Source organism: Aquarana catesbeiana, linkage group LG01 (genome assembly GCF_042186555.1).
Source record: "Aquarana catesbeiana isolate 2022-GZ linkage group LG01, ASM4218655v1, whole genome shotgun sequence".
In the NCBI taxonomy this organism is placed as follows: Eukaryota; Metazoa; Chordata; class Amphibia; order Anura; family Ranidae; genus Aquarana; species Aquarana catesbeiana.
In genome coordinates this window covers 568554993-568579802 of record NC_133324.1, presented here as the reverse complement: position 1 = coordinate 568579802, position 24810 = coordinate 568554993, and the positions used below count along the sequence as shown (strand labels likewise).

Here is a 24810-nt window from a genome sequence, read left to right as displayed (position 1 = left end):
TCTTCTCCAGAGTGCTCAGGACCTCAGACTGGGCCAAAGGTTTACCTTCCAACAAGACAATGACCCTAAGCACATAGCTAAAATAATGAAGGACTGGCTTCACAACAACTCCGTGACTGTTCTTGAATGGCCCAGCCAGAGCCCTGACTTAAACCCATTTGAGCATCTTTGGAGAGACCTAAAAATGGCTGTCCACCAACGTTTGCCATCCAACCTGACAGAACTGGAGAGGATCTGCAAGGAGGAATGGCAGAGGATCCCCAAATCCAGGTGTGAAAAACTTGTTGTATCTTTCTCAAAAAGACTCATGGCTGTATTAGATCAAAAGGGTGCTTCTACTAAATACTGAGCAAAGGGTCTGAATACTTAGGACCATGTGATATTTCAGTTTTTCTTTTTTAATACATCTGCAAAAATGTCAACAATTCTGTGTTTTTCTGTCAATATGGCTGCAATATAACAAAGAGTGAAAAATTTAAGGGGGTCTGAATACTTTCCGTCCCCACTGTATATCCAGCATGGATGTGTGTGTATATGTATATGTGTATATATATATATATATATATATATATATATATATATATATATATATATAAATACACCCCTCACATTTTTGTAAATATTTTATTATATCTTTTCATGTGACAACACTGAAGAAATTACACTTTGCTACAATGTAAAGTAGTGAGTGTACAGCTTGTATAACAGTGTAAAATTGTTGTCCCCTCAATATAACTCAACACACAGCCATTAATGTCCAAACCGCTGGCAACAAAAGTGAGTACACCCCTAAGTGAAAATGTCCAAATTGGGCCCAATTTGGCATTTTCCCTCCCCGGTGTCATGTGACTTGTTAGTGTTACAAGGTCTCCGGTGTGAATCGGGAGCAGGTGTGTTAAATTTGGTGTTATCGCTCTCACTCTCTCATACTGGTCAATGGAAGTTCAACATGGCACCTCATGGCAAAGAACTCTCTGAGGATCTGAAAAAAAGAATTGTTACTGTACATAAAGATGGCCTAGGTTATAAGAAGATTGCCAAGACCCTGAAACTGAGCTGCAGCACGATGGCCAAGACTATACAGTGATTTAACAGGACAAGTTCCACTCAGAACAGGCCTCGCCATGGGCAACCAAAGGAGTTGAGTGCATGTGCTCAGCTTCATATCCAGTGGTTGTCTTTGGGAAATAGATGTATGAGTGCTGCCAGCATTGCTGCAGAGGTTGAAGGGATGAAGGGTTGGCCTGTCGGTGCTCAGACCATATGCCGCACACTGCATCAAATTGGTCTGCATGGCTGTTGTCCCAGAAGGAAGCCTCTTCTAAAGATGACGCACAAGAAAGACCGCAAACAGTTTGCTGATTCCGGATTACTGGAACCATGTCCTGTGGTCTGATGAGACCAAGATAAACTTATTTGGTTCAGATGGTGTCAAGCGTGTGTGACGGCAACCAGGTGAGGAGTACAAAGACAAGTGTGTCTTGCCTACAGTCAAGCATAATGGTGGGAGTGTCATGGTCTGGGGCTGCATGAGTGCTGCCGGGACTGGGGAGCTACAGTTCATTGAGTGTACCATGAATGCCAATATGTACTGTGACATACTGAAGCAGAGCATGAGCCCCTCCCTTCGGAGACTGGGCCACAGGGCAGTATTTCAACACAACGACCCCAAACACACCTTCAAGATGACCACTGCCTTGCTAAGGAAGCTAAAGGTAAAGGTGATGGACTGGCCAAGCATGTCTCCAGACCTAAACCCTATTGAGCATCTGTGGGGCATCCTCAAACGGAAGGTGGGGGAGCGCAAGGTCTCTAACACCCACCAGCTCTGTGATGTCGTCATGGAGTAGTGAAAGAGGACTCCAGTGGCAACCTGTGAACCTCTGGTGAAGAGGGTTAAGGCAGTGCTGGAAAATAATGGTGGCCACACAAAATATTTAACACTTTGGGCCCAATTTGTACATTTTCACTAAGGGGTGTACTCACTTTTGTTGGCAGCGGTTTAGACATTAATGGCTGTGTGTTGAGTTATTTTGAGGGGACAGCAAATTTACACTGTTATACAAGCTGTACACTCACTACTTTACATTGTAGCAAAGTGTCATTTCTTCAGTGTTGTCAAATGAAAAGATATGATAAAATATTTACAAAAATGTGAGGGGTGTACTCACTTTTGTGAGATTCTGTATATACATACATATACACTTCTAGACATGTGCAGAAGGAAAAAATTTGTTTAGTTTCAATTAGTTATTTACATAAATTAGTTTAGTTACATTAGTTTAATTCGTTTTTGGAATTCATTCAGCTTATTCAAATTCAGATCGATTTGAAAAGTTTTCAAATTCGAATCGTATTCAAATCGTTTTCCAGTTTTCAAAGAGAGTAAAATGTAATAGAAAAAAATTGAATAGAAAAGAATATAACAGAAAATAAAAGAATAGACTATAATAGAGTAAAACAGAACAAAATAGGGTAGAAAATAAAAGAATAGAATGGAATAAAATAGAATATAAAGAAATAGAATAAAAAGAATAGAATTAAATAGATCATAACCATCTTCTGAAATTCGAATAGAATATAAAAGAATAGAATTAAAAAACAATAGAAAAGAAAGAATATAACCATTTTCCAAAATTAAAATAGAATCAATTTGAATTTGAATAGAATAGAAAAGAAAATAATAGAATAGAAAATAACATAATAGAATGAATATAACCATATTCCTATTCAAATCTATTCTTTTCTATTCTATTCAAATTCGAATTGATTGTATTTGAATTTTGGAAAATGGTTATATTCTTTCTATTCTTTAGTTTTTTTAATTGTATTCTTTTTCTATTTGTTTGTTCTATTCTATTATTTTATTTTCTATTCTGTTCTTTTCTATTCGAATTCCGGGAGATGGTTATATTCTTTTCTTTTCTATTCTGTTGGGTTTTTTTTTCTATACTATTCTGTTATTTTCTATTCTATTCTTTTCTATTCTATTCAAAATGATTCTATTTGAAATTTGGGAAATGGTTATATTTTTTCTATTCTTTTATATTCTATTTTTTTATTCTTTTCTTTTCTATTCTATTATAAGCTATTCTATTCTTTTCTAAAGTATTTGAAAACATTCCGAATACGAATTTCGCCCAAATTATTTTCGTTATTTAAGAACGAAACAAACCGTACATGTCTACACACTTCCTTACCTTTCAGAATGATGAGATTGGTGCCTGAGAAAGCTATTGCCAGGCCGAGGCACTGAAGCAAGAGGGCAGTAACCAAATCTAACCCTATGCAAGCACAGACTTTTTTATGAATGAAATGTAATTTGGCTTTAGTAGTGAATCTGGGAAGTAGATGGGGGTCTGACAGTAGATGGCTATGGGGTTGATTTACTAAAGGCAAATCCACTCTGCACTACAAGTGTACTGTAAGTGCACTTGTAAGTGCAGTCGCTGTAGATCTGAGGGGAAGCTCTGCTGATTTTATCATCCAATCATGTGCAAGCAAAAATGCTGATTTTTATTTTCCTTGCATGTCCCCCCTCAGATCTACAGCAAGTGCACTACTTGTAGTACAAAGTGGATTTGCCTTACCTTACCCCTATGTCTGTTACTTTGCCTGCCATCTTTACTTTAACCGCTTCCCGACCAGCTGCCGCAGTTATACTGTGGCAGGTTGGCTCCCATAGGCGAGCTGTCGTAGCTGTATGTCAGCTCTTTAAGGCGCTGTAGCAGGCGCGCGGCGTTGGCGGTGAGCGCGCATGCCTGCAGCGTGCCCCCCCAGAGCAGATGCGGGTGCCGGCGGGCACGACGAAAGCCGGGCACCCGCGATCGCTCGTGACAGAGTGAGAACCGGGATCTGTGTGTGCAAACACACAAATCCCGGTTCTGTCAGGAGAGAGAAGGGAGAGTGTGTGTTCCTACTAAGTAGGAACAACGATCTCTCTCCTCCTCTAGTCAGTCACATTCCCCCCACAGTTAGAACACACCTAGGGAACACAGTTAACCCCTTGATCACCCCCTAGTGTTAACCCCTTTTCTGCCAGTGACATTTATACAGTTTTCAGTGGTTATTTTTTAGCTCTGATCGCTGTATAAATGTAAATGGTCCCAAAAAAGTATCAAATGTGTCCATCGCAATGTTGCAGATAACCGCCATTACTAGTAGAAAAATGAAATAAAATAATAAATCTATCCCCTATTTTGTAGACGATATAACTTTTGTGCAAACCAATCACTATACGCTTATTGCGATTTTTTAATTTTTTTTCCCAAAAATATGTAGAACAATACATATCGGCCTAAACTGATGAACAAATTCTTTTTTTTTTTTTTTTTTTTTTTTTTAAATTTTGAATATTTATTATAGCAAAAAGTACAAAATATTGTGTTATTTGTTTTTCAAAATTGTCACTTTTTTTTGTTTATAGCGCAAAAAATAAAAACCGTAGAGGTGATCAAATACCACCAAAAGAAAGCTCTATTTGTGGGGAAAAAAGGACATGTAAATTTTGTTTGGGTACAATGTTGCACGACCAAGCAATTGTCAGTTAAAGCGACGCAGTGCCGTATCGCAAAAAATGGCCTGGTCAGGAAGGGGGTAAATCCTTCCAGGGCTGAAGTGATTAATAAATAAAGGACATGTAAATATAACATTTCTAAAATGTTAACTTTCGTATCATCCAACAGATTTCCCAGAAAAGCTAATACAGCCTCCTACCCCCACTGAAGACACTGAAAATAAAAGACTGACATCACTAGAACAAGGTATATATGGTTTATATATATATGGTATATACACGGATCAGCCATAACGTTAGGATCATTGACAGGTAAAATGGATAACCTTGATTATCTTGTTACCACGGCATCTACTGTAAGCCTAGGTTTACACTTGTGCGATGTGGGAACCAGCGCAATTACAGCCAATACACCCCCAGATCGGCTCACAGATCGCAGTGCGAACTGTGAACCCGCACAGGAATCGGATCGCATAGGTGAGAACACCCGTGCTATCCGATTTCAGTGCGGGACAAAAGTCCCTGCACCATTTCCATGCAAATCCAATGTGAGTTCAACTATAAAACTGTATGGCTGAACTCTCTGAACTGTATGGCTGAACTCACTGAACTCATATTGCACAGACATTGCATGCGATCGACAACCGCAGTGCTGGTGCAAATCACGTGCGCTGTCTGTGTTCGCACTAGTCTGAATTTGGGCTAAAATTCAATGGGATATACTAGGCGGCAAGTAAACATGTTGTCTGTAAAGTTGATGTTTAGCAGAAAAAATGTGCATAGCAGTTTGTTGTGCATGGAGCTGTGTAGCCGCAGACCGGTCAGGGTGCCCATGCTGACAGAAGCACCTGAGCATGTGGCCATCAGAACTGGAACGCAGAGCAACGTCAGAGCTGCTTTGGCAGCAGAAAAAGAGCTATTTTGGCAGCAAAAGGGGGACCTACCCAATATTAGGTGGGTAACGTTATGGCTAATCATAATAAGCATAATGTGTATGGCTGATCAGTGTATGCTATACTGTCATGTATTGTACATTGCTTCACAAATACTGCTGTATCTGTGTGTTTTATGCAATTAAATAAGATTAGGGCTCTATGTCGTTGCACAACATGGCTTTTTATCGCTTAATTTTTAACATTTTTTTTTCTCACAACTTTAAAGCCAGTTTAAATGAGTGAGAACTTGCACAGGTCCAGCGACCAGTTATGTTCTTTTGTCATTTGTCCTTAGCTGCTCCTATATCTACCAAAATTTGATTGCAGCAGAACACAACAACTAGCCCTCAGAATTTACCACAGTAGGATATATATATCTATCCTTTTCCAGCTTTCCTTACTTTGTCTAAACCTGGCACATTAGTCAAAGCCAATCTGACATATGACTGTTATAATGCACAGCTTGTATGACCCATATCTGACAAGGGTTCAGCTTAAATAATGCATTTTTCCCTCTGCTTCTTTAAGTAGCACTGCAACAAACTCAAATCTGATCTTGACCACTTCTTAATTGTGTGTCTGTTTAGTCCTCATTCACACAGGCGTACTAAACCAACAACAGTAAAATCAGTCTGTATATGCAGTAAAGCATGCTTGTTATACTCACTGTGGAACCTAAGGGGTTAATCCTCTGCACTGTGTAAAAAGGCTGTTTGATCCTGTCTTCTCTGATCCTCCACTTCTTTCACAGTCCCCAATCCATCTCCTGATAGTACAGAGCCTTGGGGGCATTTGGGTGAGTGCATGTGATCGGCACAGGGACAATCAGCACTGTCCAGACAAAGGGTCAGGAGTTATGCAGGCTTATAGGACAGTCAGAGGAGAATGAAAACTCCTCCTACAAGCTTTAACCAGTGCTTGACTGGACACTGATAGAAGTCACAAGACTGCTATATACTGCTGATGAGAAAAGGTATTTAGCAGTTAGATTTTCTAAAATAATTGCATTTCCATGTTCTGTGTACTATTGGAGACCAGATATAGTGAATGCAGGGTCCTGGGTTTAGTACACTTTAAGCGTACACCTGTGCAAGGGCCGTGTTTGCCCAAATAGAGATGTACAGGTGTTCTGTGCATCACTGTGTGGGCAGTCCTATACATGTCAATTGGGACACAGTAGCTGCACGGTCACAGCCGCTGCACCCAATATGACATCCATGTGGCTGTGGGTGCAGGTTCCCGAATGCAGACAATGTGAGTTTGGGGACAGGCACCCGCAAGCACTTGCACCCTCATGGACGACAATTTGGAGCAGGGGCAGCCGCTTCGTCTCAATTGACATAATTTGGATTGCCTGCACAGGGATGCATGGAACACCTGCGCATCCCTGCCTAGGCTAATATGGCCCTCGCATGGGTGTACGCTTAGGTACGCCCATGTAAATGAGACCTCAATGACATTATGGGGGTTATTTACGAAAGGCAACTCCACTTTGCACTGCAAGTGCCCTTGGAAGTGCAGTCGCTCTAAATCTAAGGGGTAGATCTGAAATGAGTGGAAGCTCTGCTGATTTTATCATCCAATTATGTGCAAGCTAAAATGCTGTTTTTTATTTTCCTTGCATGTCCCCCTCGGATCTACAGCGACTGCACTTCCAAGTGCACTTGCAGTGCAAAGTGGATTTGCCTTTAGTAAATAACCCCCTATGTCTCATCTTCAAAGATAAATCTGCTGCATTTGGCTGCTCAGAATTACAGATGCAGGGATCACAAATATATAGTACAGTTGTTGTATAGACGTTGCTCAGTGTAAGGCAGCCTGCTTTACATGTCTTTAATTTGCTTGATGAATGCCTCCTAGGGGTCAGGCAGTTGTCAGGCACAGATTTCAGGTGACCCCTGACTCCCTGACACAAGCTGGAGAGTCAGGATCAGAAGATGTAAAGAAAGCTAAAAAAAGGGGTCAGAGATTGCAGTGTTGTACTAATGTAAGCGAGAATATTCAGATTCTTGTATACAGTCCATGGCTAGTCTTCTTCTTTTATCTCTTTTTTTGAAAGGAACAGTGTCAGTGGTTGTTTAACCACTTCCTTCCCGGCGTATTGTGAAATGATGTCCGCAGATGGGATCTCCCATCGGGGGCGGGCGTCATATGAAGTTCTCCGCTTCCCGCCGGTATAGGGGGGCGCGCACACCTGCCGCATCACTGAGGAGCCAATGCGCGTGCCCGGCAGGCTGCAGTGTCCGCCGGGCACCCGCAATCACTCCTGACAGAGCAGGAGCGTGGATGTGTGTGTGTGTGTGTGTAAAGGCTCCTTTTGAACAGAAAAGGTACAGGCTCCATGTCTGCTGTTCTGAGCCAAGATTCAATAAGTCATCAGCTGCAAACGCTTTAAGGGTGCGTTCACACTTGCAAATGCCCCCAAGGGGCGATTAGATGCAAAAAAAACCCAGCAGGGGTTTCCCCGCATTTACCTGCAAAAGGCAGCCCTATTGAAAGTAATGGGAGGCTGCCAACTCCCGCAGCTAATCATGCCCATTCATTCGCATGTAATTGCTCAGGCAGTGATCACATGCATGTAATCTGCCCTGGACACAGACTGCCTGCGTCTAGGGCTGATCACTTGCCATGTGGACTGGCTCTTACTCAAAATGAAACATGGTTGCAAAAACAGTGTCATTACTTCAAAGGTTATATACAGGTATAAAAAGCATTTGTTTAGAACATTTGGTTATCTTAATGAAGTTTGTAGCCAATAGGCCAAAATGTTGAAACAATATAAATAACTATAATTTTGCTTTTTTCTGCTTTCTTTTGTTTTAATAAAGGTATTAATGGGATCCCTGCTGCTTTGGAAGTGCCCGTGCACACTGGGCCATTTCGTAATGTTGGCTTATCTCGGGCTGCTCGAACACACAAGCTGCGCAAGTTGCGAACGCCAAGCAAATGTCGGGAGTGTAACAGTTATGTATACTTCCAGGGAGCTGAGTGTGAGGAGGTGAGCTTAGGAATAACACTTCAAATATGTCTATTTAAAAGAGAAGTATGGGTTTGGGGGATTTTCCTCCATTATACTTACGTCGGTGGATGCAGCATCGGTCCCCTGGCACCTCTGCACTGATAACCGAGTGATCGACTATCGCCGATGGCTCGGTTCTCACAGCTCCTCGAACAGAGAGCTGCTGACTATCAATCAGCAGCTCTCCGGATCGCTGAGCTGTGGAGGGGGCGGAGCTGCCGTCTCAGGCTGTCAGAGGCTCACTGAGAGTTCCTGGTTGATCCGGACTCCCATTGGCGGGATGACGCGGTGCCTGGACTGACATTGGTGATGTCAGCAGTGATGGACTTCAGTCTGCACTCTGCTGAAAACAGGTCACAGGAGTGCAAAGCTAATGGCACTCCTGTGACCCATAGGAGAAGCCCAACGAGCTTTGGCTGGTCTTCTCCTTTTAAAGTAGAAAGGGAATATCTGTGAGCTTTACAGGACTTATTATGAGTACAGAAAAGTGTGTATTTCTAATTTTACAGGTAACAAACACCATTGGAAGATACAGTTGATGACTGTTCTAGCCATGGTACACGTTAAACTAGGCCCAACTTCGTGACTTTTGTTTTTGGTGATTAAAATTCAGAATGACATAAGATGGCATTACATATTATAGTTGCTAAATAGGGCAAGTATACCAACTAATCATGCTGTTCTCAATATCTATTTCCTGTTTACTCTTTGTATGGAATAAAACCTTTTACCCATGCTTGCCAATGTACAGATCATTCTGTTGTTGCCTGTTGGTTGGTATCTGTGTCACCCAGTGGACCTTTCAGATCTGACAAGTAAATGTATTGGTTTTCTAAAGGCTGGCCTGCGGGGCAGATCTGCAAGTTTATGCTCTTCTTTAATGCTAGTATGAAGCTATGTTTTAAGTTTCTTTACAAACACCATATTTGAGTGGTTTGGGATTTGAGAGCAACTCATGGCATCTTATATATTTCATATAACTCCTAAATTGTATTTACTGTATAGAACACATCTACTCTGCTATGTGCTCTTCATTTTATTGTTTCTATTTCCTTAGTGCTTCCTTGCTTGTCACAAGAAATGTCTGGAAACTCTGGCTATCCAGTGTGGACACAAGAAATTACAGGGTCGGCTTCTTCTGTTTGGCAGAAACTTCTCAGAGGCAGCACAAAGGTCTCCAGATGGAGTGTCTTTTCTTATCCACAAGTGTGTCTCTGAGATAGAAACACGTGCGCTAACCATGAAGGTGACACCTGTGTTTTTTTTTAATGTTCTGAACGCTATAACAAATTGTGTTTGGTTTTAGCTGAATTTTTGTAGTGCTTATCCTGCTGTGCTTGTTCTGCAGGGTATATACCGAGTGAATGGGGTAAAGACTCGTGTGGAGAAGCTGTGCCAAGCTTTTGAAAATGGCAAGGAGCTAGTTGAACTTTCTCAGGCATCCCCTCATGATTTGAGTAATGTTCTTAAACTTTATCTCCGACAGGTAAGATACAGCACAGATATGAAGTTAAGGTTTTCTGTGTGCACCTCCATTATTTCGTATTAGTAACACTTAGCATTTTACGGTTATTTAGCTACCTGAGCCTCTAATGCCATTCCGGCTGTACAATGGCCTTATGGGTCTAGCAAAGGAAAGCCTACGAGGCTCCGAGACAGGTAAGCCATCCCGGCTGGAGAACAAAGGACCAGATACCGAACCAGAGGTACAAGCCATGGTGGAAAAACTTAAGGGGCTGCTTATGGAGTTGCCTCATGAAAACAAAGTCACGCTGGAGTATTTGATAAAGCATCTGTGCAGGTATGTTGGCTTTTGGGGACCAGTGATAGTTATGCATGAACTCTTTTAGTCATAAAGATTATAAATACCAAATTGACTGGTGTTAATCTACTACACATGAACCAAAATAGACAACACTTTCTTGTGATGATGGCACACTTGTCTCTAAGGCTACTTTCACACTGAGGCGCTTTACAGGCGCTACAGCGCTAAAAATGGCGCCTGCATAGCGCCTATAAAGCGCCTCTCCTGTCTCTCCAGTGTGAAAGCACTCGGGCGGTGCGCTTGCAGGACGATAAAAAAAGTCCTGTAAGCCGCATCCTTGCAGTGCTGTAGGAGTGCTGTATACACCGCTCCTAAAGCGCCCCGCCCATTGAAAAAATGGGAAAGCGCCACTGCAGCAGCGCTTTGTGGGTGGGTTTAACCTTTTTTCGGTCGCTAGTGGGGGTTAAAACCGCCCCGATAGTGGCCGAATAGCGCCACTAAAGCAGCGCTAAAAATAGCGCCGCTTTACCGCCGACGCTGGCCCCAGTCTGAAAGTAGCCTTAGGGTACTTTCACACTGGGGTGGTTACACTGGAGAGGCATGAGAGGCGCTTTCCAGGCACTTTTTTTAGCGTTAAAAACGCCTGAAAAGCGCCCCAGTGTGAAAGGGGGTCTAAAAGAGAATATATGAATTCATGCATAAAGTACAGGTGCTCTGCACGGGCAAAGCACAGTTTTTCTTTATAGTAACCCTGTAATGTGAGAAGTGTGCGGGATGCCATTACTGGCCTACTTCTAAAAATGCTAGTTGCCTGGCTGGCAGTACTTTTACATCACAGATGCCGAACAAGCAAGCTGTTGACAGAATTCCTTAAATATATACTTTCTTCTGACTCAGAGCTAAAACAGTAATGGAATTAGTATTTTAAAGGAAAGTTCAGCAATAGCAGCCTCTATTACTGTATTCTAAAAATTACACTTTTAATACCAACATATGATCATTTTTCCATGTAGAGTTTCAGAGCTTGAACAACAGAACAAGATGAGCCCAAGCAATATAGGTATCGTTTTTGGGCCTGCATTGATGCGACCACGTCCCACAGATGCCACTGTATCTCTATCATCTCTTGTGGATTATCCTCATCAAGCACGAATTATTGAGGCACTCATTGTCTTCTATGATGAAATCTTTGAGGAGCCACCCTTAGATCCAGACAGGGTGTCAAAAAACAGTGATGTAAGTAATATACTATATTTACGTACCTTCAGGCTGGGTTCACGCTATTGCAAATTGGATGTGGGTTCTCCGCATCCAATTCACAATAGCAGGAGATTTTGACCAGCTCTCTATGGAGCCAGTTCATATATTGCAGCAGAAGGTTTGGTGCGTTTTGCACAAAATCAAATATTTCACAACTGTTGTCTTACCACCACATGTTCTTTGAAGGAAACATCATCACAAGGAGCTGTCCCCAGGCTTCAAGTCACTACTGAAGAAGAAGAGACCAGTGTGACCACGGAGTACCGAAGTGCAACATTCAGAGGTGAGCTAAGGCACACATATAAACAATTATAGAGAGTGCTTTTATTCACTTTACGTTGTCTGGATATGGTGGTCATAAGCTGGATCTTGCCATCTATCAAAATTTCTTAGAGCTCTTGATCATGCAATAGAAAGGTTTATATACAGTGGATATAAAAAGTCTACACACCTGTTAAAATGTGAGGTTTCTGTGATGTAAAAAAAAAAAGAGACAAAGATAAATCATTTCAGAACTTTTTCCACCTTGAATGTGACCTATAAGCTGTACAACTCAGTTGAACAACAAACGTAAATCTTTTAGGTGGAGGGCAGTAAAAGTAAAAAAATTAAAATAATATGTTTGCATAAGTGTGCAGACCCTTAACCACTTAAAGGGTTTGTGAACCCATTTGTCGAAGTCAGTGGTTCTCAACCTTTCGAATGCCGTGACCCCTTGATAAAATTTCCCAAGTTGTGGGGACCCCTAACAGTAAAATTATTTTCGTAGAGTGGGTAGTCAGCACCCAAGGCAAGACAAGTAATTTGCACCCCTAACCCATGGACATTTATCGCTCCCTGAGTCCCTTCCACTCGTACAGTATTAAAACCTCTTATGGTACATTTTAGGATGTACCACTCTTTCTCTTTGTTCTCCTTTCTTTCCCTTTTATCCCTCTCTATCCTAGTTTCTTGTTCTTTTTCCCCCATCCCTCTCTCTAGCCCTCTTTCTTGTTCATTCTCTTATTCTTTCTCTCCCTTTTTCTTGGTTCCTCCCCCTCTTTTCCTCTCCCTTCCATGTATTCTCTATTTTTATTCCTTGGTGGGGGGGTGGGGGAATGAGATGAGTGTGGCAGTGCTGGGCAGAGTTCTGATCAGACAACTTAAGTGCTCTTGATCAAGGTCATCTGCTGATCTGAGAACTGTAGTGGGGACTTTTAATGGCAACTCTAATCACAGGTAGTGTTACTCACTTTGACTCCGGCTTCACTATGTCTCCAGCTCTGTGGTGTCTCGCGGCAGTGACACCTATGCCAAAATCAGGAGATAATCTCCTCCAGCCCCTCCCACTTCACATTCCTCACCAGTCAGCTGACCTTTAGTCTCTGCCCCCCACCCATGCCGTAAACTGAATGGGTGTTTGCGAAGAGGCGAGTGGGCAACCGCGGGCTCCAGGAACAGCCCAGCTGGGCAGCCACAGGCTCCAGAGACAGCCCTGCTGGGCGGCCGCAAAAAGGCTGGGAGAGTGGCGCGGGCTTCAGGAACAGCCCAGGATTCGGTGACCCCTAGCAAATGGTCATTTGACCCCCGAGGGGGTCCCGCCCCCCAGGTTGAGAACCACTGGTCTAAGTCTATGCCAGCCCCTCTATTAGAGGCTGGCATACCACACTGTGTAAAGCATTTTAAAAATCGATTAGTGTAAATACCGTTTTTCAGCTGTCTTCAGGCCGGTCACGTGACGCGCGACCGCTTTCCAGCTCCAATGGATTGCTTCTGCGGGAGGGGACGTGATCTCGCTTTGACGTCAGCCTGGGAGATCACGTGGCCGCTCAGCTCTGCCCGCAGAAGCCCTGTCTCGTATCTGTAAAGCGGCTGCGAGTCAGGTGACCGGCCTTTATAAATTTTATTTAATTTATTTTTCTTTAATTTTATTTTTTTTAATGCTGTCCCTTTTTAAAAAAAAAAAAATCTGATTACTTTTATTGCTGTCACAAGGAATGTAAACATCCCTTGTGACAGTAATAGGCAGTGACAGGTACTCTTTATGGAGGGATCGGGGGCCTAAAAGACCCCAATTCCCCCCTTTGCACTTAAAAGGATTCAGAGCGCCAAAATCAGCTTTTCTGAATACTATAATTTTTTTTTTTAAACGGAGCCACTGGCAGCCAAGTAAACTGGAAGTGACGTTGCTTCCGGGATTTTACATCGGAGATCCGATCAAAGCCGATTCCGGCTTCGTTTGGGGTCTCAGCCTAGTCAGCCGACACGCAGGATGGTGGTTCGTGTCTTCCGGGGAGACGGGACACCTGGGAAGAGCGGCAGAAGGTGGCGGGAGGGGGACATCCCGCTGCCTGGGGTAACGGCCGAGTGGCTGCCGAGTCGGGTCAACCGTTATCACCAGATAGCCGACCGCTCCCTCTGAAAAACAGTACCAGGGTATAGCCTGCAGCTGAAGGCTATATCGCAGTACATCTACTTCCTCCTACCCACGTACAGCTACGGTGGTTTGCGGGAAGTGGTTAAACCAATACTGTTGAAGCACCATTTGATTTTATTACAGCACTTAGTCTTTTTGGGTATGAGTCTATCTGCATGGCTCATGTTGACTTGGCAATATGTGCCCACTCTTTTTTTATTTTTTATAACAGCTTACATGTAAAATCCTTTTCTTGGAGTACATCACGGGACACAGAGCCACAGTAATAACTGTATGGGTTATATGGCACCTTCAGGTGATAGACATTGGCACACCCTTAACAGGAAGTTCAATTCCCCCTATAACCCCTCCTCTTACCAGGAGTACCTCAGTTTTGTAGCAAAGCAATACACGTGTAACCAGAGAGAGGGGAGGGAAGGGGTGTACTCCAAGAAAATTATTTTACAGGTAAGCTGTTATAAAAATCCTATTTTCTTTATCGTACATCACGGGACACAGAGTCACAGTAATAACTGTATGGGATGTCCCAGAGCAATGCCATCTGAGGGGAGGGGACATAAACAAAAGTAGGGTGTAATTAGACCTGAGGACCTATACTGCTGCCTGCAGCACACTGTGCCCAAAGACGATGTCCTCATACCTTCTTACATCCACCTGATAGAATCTGGTGAATGTATGGACTGCAGACCAGGTTGCGGCCTTGCAGATTTGAGCCATGGAGGCTTGGCAATGCACTGGCCACGAAGCACTAACAGCCCTGGTGGAGTGCGCTTTGATTTGAAAAGGTGGAACCTTCCTCTTTAAGCCAAAAGCTTGAATAATTACTTGCCGAATCCATTTGGTAATAGTGGATTTCGATGCTGCCTGTCCTTTCCTAGGACCTTAAGGCAACACGAACAAAACATGTGTTTTCCAAATCTGAGCAGTCGGCTTCAAATAGATTTTGACTGCTCTCACTACATCCAAAGAATGTAGTGACTTTTCTTCCTTAGAACATGGTTCTGGAAAAAATGAAGATACAACAATATCCTGGTTTAGGTGAAAACCTGAAACCACCTTTGGCAGAAAGCTAGGATGAGGACGCAATACTACTCTATCCTTGTGAACGATTAAATATAGCTCTTTACAAGAAAGAGCCGCCAACTCTGATACCCTTCTTGCAGAAGAAATGGCTACCAGAAAAACTAGCTTCCTTGTCAAAAGGACCAAAGGAATATGTCGTATCGGCTCAAAAGGCTGTTTCTGTAATGCCGACAGAACTAAATTCAAGTCCCAAGGGTTCAGGGGTGCTCTAACCGGTGGATTAAGCCGCGTTACCCCCTGTATAAACCTTCAGACCAAAGAATGCGAAGCAAGCGGACATTGAAACAATACTGATAAGGCTGAGAGCTGGCACTTGATAGTACTCAAGGCCAGTTTCATTTCAAGCCCCATTTGCAGAAAGGCGAGAATTCTACCTCTGACATACTTCCTAGGATGCCAACCCCTGGATTCACACAAGGAAACATATGCCTTCCAGACTCTATAATAAATGACTCTGGCAGCTGGCTTCCTTGCATTAATCAAGGTAGGTATCACTGAGCTTGAAAGCCCACGATTCTTCAGAGTGTGGGTTTCAATAGCCAAACCGTTTAATTTAGCATTTGTAAAGTAGGATGGAACACTGGTCCCTGTGATAGCAGGTCTGGACATGGTGGTAGGGGCCATAGGGCCCCTACCACTATCTTTACTATTTCTGCATACCAAGATCTTCTGGGCCACAAGAACTACTGACTTCCTTTCCCGTTTGATCCTGCAAAGAAGTCGAGGTAGCAGCAGAATAGGAGGGTATGCATAAATCAGTGAGAGCTGATCCCACGGGGTCACCAACGCATAAGTTGTCGACTTGGTTGTTGAACCTGGACGCAAACAGATCTACATCTGGGATATCTTTGGCATATAGTCAGGAAGAAGTTGGGGTGAAGGGACCATTCCCCTGGGAACAACTGCTGGCGACTTAAGTAGTCTGCCTGCCAGTTCTCTACCCCTGGAATGAAGATTGCCGATATGCACGGCACATGTGCCCAGGTTAGGATATGGTTTACCTCTCCCTGGGCTGCCTGACTTCTAGTGCCGCCTTGGTGATTGATATAAGCCACTGCTGTGGCATGGTCGGATTGAATCCTGACAGGAGAGTTCTGCAACCTGAATGTCCAGGCCCTTAGGGCTAGACGCGCTGCCCGAATCTCTAGAATGTTGATGGGCAAGGTCCTTTCAGTTCTGGACCATCTCCCCTGGACAGACGCTTCTTTCAGGACTGCTCCCCAAACTGAAAGGCTGGCATCTGTTGTTACCACCTTCCAGGTAACCGGTAAGAAGGATATCCCCTTCTGCAGATTCTCGGATATCCTCCACCAACTGCGGCTCTGGCGCACTTTTGACGGCAAACACATCGGAAAATCTAGTGCTTGAATCTTCTTGTTCCAGACCGATAAGATACTGTTTTGCAACAGTCTCAAATTAAACTGAGCATAGGGAACTGCTTCGAATGAAGCCACCATCTTCCCCAACAACCTCATACAAAGGTGAATGGAAGGACCCTTCTTTCCCCTGACCACCTGAACCAGCTCCTTTATGGCGTTGATCTTTGCCTGGGGTAAAAACACCTTCTTCTGGGCTGTTTCTATGACCAGACCCAAGTACTCTAATCTCCTTACTGGCTTTAAAGAAGATTTCTCTAGGTTGAGGACCCAACCTAGGTATTCCAGGTAGTTGACTGTGGTGACCATGCTTTGGTCCAAGCAGAATACCGTCCGGTCTATTAAAAGCAGGTCGTCCAGGTATGCTATTATTATTATACCTTGAGTCCTTAATCTGGCCAGAGGAAGGGCCAGAAGTTTTGTAAACACCCGAGGTGCAGTAGCTAGACCGAAAGGCAAGGCTACAAAGTGCGTTTCAAAGTAGAAAAACTTCATTTTCAGATACTTCTGGTGAGCGGGGAAAATAGGGACATGCAGGTATGCATCCTTGATGTTGATTGATGCCAGAAGTTCTCCTCCTTGTAGGATGGAGACTACTGATCAGATTGCTTCCATGCGAAAAGAGCGAATTTTCAGAAACCGGTTTAGATCTTTGAGATCTAGAATGGGTCTGACATCCCCATTTGGTTTTGGTACTGTGAAAAAGTTTGAATAAATCCCAAACCCCTGCTCTTCCATGGGGACCACCATGATCATTTTTTGCAACAAAAGTCAGTCTAATGCTAGAAAGAGAGACTTCTTTTTCTCTGGATCTTTGGGGATACTTGATACTTGAGAAAACGAGGAGACAAGAATTCTCGGAACTCTAGTTTGTAACCTAGGGCTATTGTGGAGACCACCCATCTGTCCCGAAATTCTTCCTGCCAGACCTTTGAGAACTGCAGAAGTCTTCCCCCCGCTCGAGCGAGCAGGGGTGCCCCTTCATAAAGAGGCTTTGGCGTCCTGTCTTGTGGGTTTCCTCCCCCAGGACTTCTTTTGTCCCTGGGGTTGACCCTGAGGTTTACCTCGTGAACCTGATGGTGGAGGCTGTTGCGACTGCATGGAGACTCATGCCCCTGGCACTGGAGAAAGATCCCGTTTGAATGAGGGACGTTTACTCTTTTTCTTAACTGGCAAAAGGGTACTTTTCCCACTTGATATTTTTTGGATATATTTGTCCAAATCCTCCCCAAACAGCTTTTTACCACGGAAAGGAAAACCAGCCAGCAGCTTTTTGCATGGCGCTTTGGCTGACCAACTTTTTAACCATAATGCCCCATACACACGATCAGAAATTCCGTCAGAAAAAACTTCAATGGTTTTTCCGATGGAATTCCACTCAAGCTTGCCTTGCATACACCCGGTCACACAAAAGTTCTCTGAACCTTCGACCGTCAAGAACGCGGTGACGTACAACACTACGACGAGCCAAGAAAATGAAGTTCAATGCTTCCGAGCATGTGTCGAATTGTTTCCGAGCATGCGTGATTTTTTGCCTGTCCAAATTTCATACAGACTAACGCATTTTCGGATAGGAACTTTTTCCGACTGAAAAATAGAGAACCTGCTCTCAATCTTTTGCTGGCTGGAATTCTGCCAGCAAAAGTCTGATGGAGCATACACACGGTCGGAATTTCTGACCAAAAGATCACATCCGACTTTTTCTGGCGGAATTTCTGATCATGTATACGGGACATCAGATTCTACGCATATGTACCAACCCAAGCGTAAGGCGAGAGGTTTGAAGAATAGAATCTGATTGCGTCAATTGCAAAACACAAAGCTGCTGGCAGCTCAGCTAACTCCTGGGCCTGCTGTTCAGGGAACACCTTGAGCACCTGTTTCAAATGGTCTCTCAAGGACTGACATACCCCAATTTCCGCCACTGCAGGTTGAGCCGCTGAACCTGCCAAGTAGAAAATGTTTAACAGGAATTCCAATTTTTTATCAGTTGGATCCCTAAGCATTTGTGCATTGTCAACTGGACAAGTCAAATTTTTATTCACAGAGGATATAGCAGCGTCAATTGCTTGTATACTCCACATCTTAGTAAATTTTTCCTCCATAGGATAAAGTGTTGAAAGCTTTTTAGGAGGGAAAAAGTGCTTTTCTGGGTGATCCCACTCAGAATACATAAGCTTTTCTAGTAACGAATGGACAGGAAAGGCACGCAAGGCTTGAGGAGGCTTTAATGAACCCAAACAGGAAGTGGGCTCTTCAACCGACTCCGTTAAGGGTAGCTTAAATGTGGAGTGGACCATTTAAGTAACAGAATGCACCAGCAACTTCTCAGCATGTGAATCTGAAAAGGGTCCTTCCCTACTTGATCCCTCGGAAGAGGAATCATCAGCCTCTTCCCTCTCCCACTGTTCCTCTGTTTGAGGATCCTGGGTGGTAGAAGGGGACCTAATGCGTTTTCTTCCACTCTATGAATATGTGATTAAAGCCACTAATCTTTCCTCCAATCCACTCATAGCTGAGGAGAAAACCTGCTCAGTTATATAGACAGGGGCTGAAGTGTCGGAAGCAATTGCAGCCCCTGACGACCCGATGGCTCACTCTGACCAGCCTCCCTAGATCTTTCAGGGGGGGATTGTTTTGCATAGGGAGGGTCCTTAGGGCCTGTGGGCGACCCCTTTTGTGCCCTTGGTTTTTGTGGCTATTGTACCACCCCCCCCTGGTTATAGTGCTGAGCACAAACGCAGAGGTACTACCAAAAAAATTCACCCACTGCTGAGCAATAGTCCAGCAACTGCCGCTGCTATTAAGCTCAGCCTGATGCTTAAGTAAATGTGCCTGGGAAAGCCTGTGTCACCCACACTCACATGCCACCCGTCCGCTCTATGTCCCTCTTTCAGCTGTATGCACCTGAAAAAAGGTGCATTCTATAGCTATACAGCCCGCGTTGTGGACGCTAAAGCACGCCAACGCCGCTAAGCCCCGCCCCCTTCCTCCAACCACTCACCGCATACCCCCTCATCTTTTTCTAAATAGATTGTTTTCCCACGCGAACGGGCTCCGATCCTGACCTGATCACATGGAGGAGGACTGGGGTGGAGGAGAGGAGAGCTGCCGATGGGAACCGCACACCGTCGACTGACGCCATGCTCCCTCTGCCTGGGGTAAAGCTATCCAGGTGGGGGGACATTCCTAGGAGGAAAAAAAACCCTTTTCCCACATCTTTACCTGGAGCTTGGGCCGGAGGAAGCGTACAGCTTATTACATAGAGCGAGACTGACAAGCATGGAACAGGTACGTGCTCTTGACAGCCCCCGGTGGTGACTATAGGCATGACAACATTTACTTAAAGCGGTAGTAAACCCGCTGTCTTTTTTTTTTTTACCTACACCTGTAAGGGAAAAGGCATAATGAGCTAGTATGCACCGCATACTAGCTCATTATGAAATACTTACTTTAGAACGAGGCACCGGCATCTCACCCTGTCCATGCCGAGGGAGCTGACATTTCCCCTTGGCGTGCCTTCCGGGTACCGCGGCTCCGGCGCTGTGAGTGGCCGGAGCCGTGATGTCATCACGCGCGGGAGACTTTTTTTACGGCAAAGTCCGGCGGCTGCCGGGCTTTCAGCCAAGAATCTCCTGTGTGCATGCGCCGCTGCAGTCAGCGGCTCATTGCGAGGGGAATATCTCCCTAAACCGTTCAGGTTTAGGAGATATTTTTTTTACCTACAAGTAAGCCTTATTATAGGCTTACCTGTAGGTAAAAGTAAAAAAAAAAAAAGGTATACAACCGCTTTAAAGGAGAAAACGCACAAGAATTAGAAAAAATCCTTAGGAATCTCCCTTACCTTATCCAGTTGCAGGGTTCTGTGATAACAGACCCAATCTTCACTACTCACGGTGGGCTCCATTAAAAAACCTTCAGGCACTGGGGCCCCCTTTTTATAGGGGGGGGGCCACAGCCCTGGGCCTGTAAAGCACCCCGCCAGAAATATGGCTGAAAAAAACAAATACTGGATCCCGGGGTCCAGCTCTCTAAAAAGAGAAGCGTTACAGGCAAAACCTTGTTTCTTCGGACACAAGGCCCAGGTACCATTCAATTTGGCCTGGAAAAGACACTTTGAATGGATCCGGTTGCATAGCTTGCCCCAGCAAGGAATATTCCAGCGGAGCTCAGCACAGCACATCTTTACTCGTGACCAACACCTAAGACACTGGCGAAAAAACTGAGGTACTCCCGGTAAGGGGAGGGGTTATATGCGGAATTGAACTTCCTGGTTAGGGTGTGCCAGTGTCCATCACCTGAGGGTGCCATATAACCCATACAGTTATTACTGTGGCTCTGTGTCCCGTGATGCACGATAAAGAAACACTCCAAATCTGTCAGATTGCGAGGGCATCTCCTGTGCCCTCCTGAGCCCTCTTCAGATCAGCTCACAGATTTTAAATCTGATTCAGGTCTGGGCTCTGGTTGGGACATTCCAAAACTTTAATCTTCTTCTGGTGAAGCCATTCCTTTGTTGATTCGGATGTATGCTTTGGGTAGTTGTCATGCTGAAAGATGAAGTTCATATTTATGTTCAGCTTTCTAGCAGAAGCCTGAAGGTTTTGTGCCAATATTGACTGGTATTTGGAACTGTTCATAATTCCCTCTACCTTGACTAAGACCCCTGTTCCAGGTGAAAAAAAACAGCCCCAAAGCATGATGCTGCCACCACCATGCTTCACTATGGGTATGGTGTTCTTTTGGTGAAGTACAGTGTTGTTTTTGCGCCAAACATATCTTTTGGAATTATGGCCAAAAAGGTCAACCTTGGTTTCATCAGACCATAACACATTTTCCCACATGCTTTTGGGAGACTTCAGTTGTGTTTTTGCAAAATTTAGCCGGACTTGGATGTTTTTCTTTGTAAGAAAAGGCTTCCGTCTTGCCACTCTACCCCAAAGCTCAGACATATGAAGAATACGGGAGATTGTTGTCACATGTACCACATGGCCAGTACTTGCCAGATATTCCTGCAGCTCCTTTAATGTTGCTGTAGGCCTCTTGGCAGCCTTCCTGACCAGTTTGCTTCTCGTCTTTTCATCAATTTTGGAGGGACGTCCAGTTCTTGGTAATTGCACTGTTGTGTCATATTTTCTCCACTTGATGATGACTGTCTTCACTGTGTTCCATGGTATATCTAATGCCTTGCAAATTCTTTTGTACCCTTCTCCTGACTGATACCTTTTAACAATGAGATCCCTCTGATGCTTTGGAAGCCCTCTGTGGACCATGGCTTTTGCTTTAGGATTCGACTAAGAAAATGTCAGGAAAGATCTACTAGAACAACTGAACTTTATTTGGGGTTAATTAGAGGCACTTTAAATGATGGCAGGTGTGTACTGACTCCTATTTACCATGAGTTTGAATGTGATTGCTTAATTCTGAACAGAGCTACATCCCCAGTTAGAAGACGGTGTGCACACTTATGCAACCACATTATTCATTTTTTATTTTTACTTTCCCTCCCTGAAAGATTTCAGCTTGTTTTTCAATCGAGTTGTACAGTTTATAGGTCACAATAAAGGTGGAAAAGGTTCTGAAATGATTTATCTTTGTGTCATTTTTTTTTTTTACATCACAGAAACCTGACATTTTAACAGGGGTGTGTAGACTTTTTATAGCCACTATATACAGTATTTATTTATGCCATGAATCACATATATATTTAAAGGATAAATTTACCTTTTGGAACATGTAACATGTTACAGCTGCAGGTCATTTCACCTCTTCCCCACATCTCCAGGAACAGCGAGCGGGTGGGCATCTTCTCCGAGTGCATGTTGTCACTCTTTGAAACTAGCATGGCGTTGCGGGGCTCTGCCCAGCTACATTATTCATTCATTCCGTGAATAGGAAACTACAAGTCCTGACAGCCATTGCTGCTGTCGGCTTGTAGTTTTCAATGAACTACCATGGCACTGCTGAGAGTTGTGGTAGTTCATTCTCTCTTCCTGTCGGTGTGCATCTGTCTGCCTGTACGAGCAGACAGATCTGCAGTTCTGCATGGTACCAGTGATGTGCTGATTTTGGGTGCATTACTTTAGGCTCGGTTCACACTGGAACCAGCTGCAGATCGCACAAGAGCACAGTGCGTCCCTGTTCACCGTTTCAGGGATGAATCTATGCCTGAATTTGGCCCTGAAACTGAGCCAAAGACGCACAGGAGCGCTGTGCATCCCTGTTCCCCATTTCAGGACCAAATCTATGCCTGAATTCGGCCCTAAAACGGAGCCAAAAATGCACAGCGTTTCTGTGCAGTGTGCTCCGCAGCCGCAACGGAGATATGTGAACCAGCTCCATAGTCACATTCTCCTGCTATGCGAATTGGATGCGGAGAAATTTGCATAGGTGTGAACCCAGCCTATCAGGCTCCCAACTAAAGTGTACCAGTATATCACTTTAAACCATGCTGGCACCAGACGCACACACTGGCTACGAGTGCACACTCACCAACAGGATGACGCCCCACTCTAAGTGTTTCATAGTGATGATGCCTTCAGGGATGGATTACACAGGATTTTTATTGCATTGGACAATTTATAGAATGATTTATTTTTTTTTAATCTTTTATTGCATGGGACACTTTGAAGAATATAGACACATTGCATTAATTTTTACACAAGATTTTCACAAATTTATTGTATTAATTGTATTGCAGTCTTTAATTCATTTGAAAGGAATGAATTGTTGCACACATTTATTGTGGCATATATAGTTATATAGACTATGTTGATTTATTTTACAGTTGCTTTGGTTGTAGTGCATTTACAAATCCACAGTCGTTTGGTGGTAGTGTTGGTTTTCATTGCACTGAATACTGGGCATGGCTTAAAAGAAAAGTTCAGTATTTTTTTATATATATATATATATATATATATATATATATATATATATATATATATATAATTTTTTTTTTTTTTAAGATTCACCTAGGTCCAATGCTGCATCTGTTCCCTGCTGGCTCCAAGACTGAAAAATCGAGCAAACACTGCTGATCGCTCGGTTTTCAGAGCAGAGAGCTGGTGACTGTCATTCATTGCTGTCAGAGCCAGATGCCGGTCCAGGTTGTGGGTGGATCCGGACCATATTGTCACAATCTTGCCCCAGCCTGGACCGGCTGTGCGACATCAGCCGACAGAACGGAGTGTAGCTGCTGTGTTAAGGTGGGGATCTTGAAAAACAGGGTCATGTCGGTTGTTCATTGCCCTAGTCTAGTTAGCTGCAGTTTGACATACTGAAATTGCATCGAGAACTGGTTGCAGGGCTGGGCCTGCAAGAGTAAAAAGCGCCTTTAAAAGCATCTCAAACTTTCGACCTGCAGAATCTTTGGAAAAAAGAAACATCTCCAATATAGTCAGCAAGATCTTTAATACTTACACAGCAGGATCAACTACCAGACATGTGCAATTCCTTTCGTTCCGAATTCCCTTTGTCAATGAAATTCAACAAATTAGTTCATTCGGAAATATTCAAATTAACGAAAATCCATTTAACAAGATTTTTCCAAAATAAGAACGAAAATCTGAAATAACTAACAATTATTACTAACTAATAAATTATAAGTAATTTCCTTTCAAATGTGTCCTTTAGTGAACGTAATGAATACAAATTTATCCGAAATAGCTAATGCGCATCTAAACGAATGGAACAGAACGAATAAATAATAATAAAACTTTAAGTTTTTTTTTTTCGGATTTTCGTTTTTGAATTTACAAATTTTCTCGAAATAACAAATTTCGATCATAACAAATTATACTAAAAAAAAAAAAAAACAAAAAGAACAAATAAAACTAACACCTTTTTTGGCAGTGCACATGTCTATCTAGGAATTGACTGTTTCTTTGTGAACTTTTGTTCCAGTGGATAGTTTGGCAGAAGTAAAAATCCTGTTTGGAGTGATGCCGTTGTCATAGACTGTACATTCTTTTTGTTCAATGTCTTAAAAGATTTTGAGTACAAAGAGTCCTGCACAAGGGGCATGGCAGGACAAGGGCAAATCAAGCTTTACAATCGCAAGCTTCTTGGGACAGCAGCATGGAGCCTTTCCATGTTAAAAAGCCCTTTGAGCTTCCTGTCTCTATGTCCTTCTCATTCCCTTCTGTCTGCCTGGTTTATGGCAGGCATATCAGGACCCAACTCATGTACTGTAGAGAGATGAGAGCAGGCAAAGAGATGTGGTGTTTTTGAGCCCTGTGTAAAGATGGCTTTAATAAGAAACTGACATTGATGTAGAAAACTCTCTGCTTTTGTCAAGTAGGCTGCTTGTTGCATGCCTGAAATAAAGCTAAAATTGGATGTAGAGATCAGTGTTAGAGCTGGTTCTTGCTCCAGTGCAAAGGGCACAATGTTATTGAGAATCATGCAGGTCTTCGGCAAAATGTCCACCTGTGGTTTCCTT

At 43.5% G+C, this 24810-nt stretch overlaps 1 protein-coding gene across 1 annotated transcript in view; it reads left to right on the top strand.

Annotated features, from left to right (window-relative positions):
• ARHGAP45 (Rho GTPase activating protein 45) overlaps positions 1 to 24810 on the top strand; it is a 167852-nt gene that overhangs the window by 139987 nt on the left and 3055 nt on the right. Inside the window, 7 exon segments of the mRNA XM_073597180.1 lie at positions 4686 to 4763; positions 8280 to 8449; positions 9528 to 9716; positions 9819 to 9956; positions 10048 to 10271; positions 11249 to 11471; positions 11682 to 11778. Coding sequence (XP_073453281.1) covers positions 4686 to 4763; positions 8280 to 8449; positions 9528 to 9716; positions 9819 to 9956; positions 10048 to 10271; positions 11249 to 11471; positions 11682 to 11778 — 1119 coding nt within the window.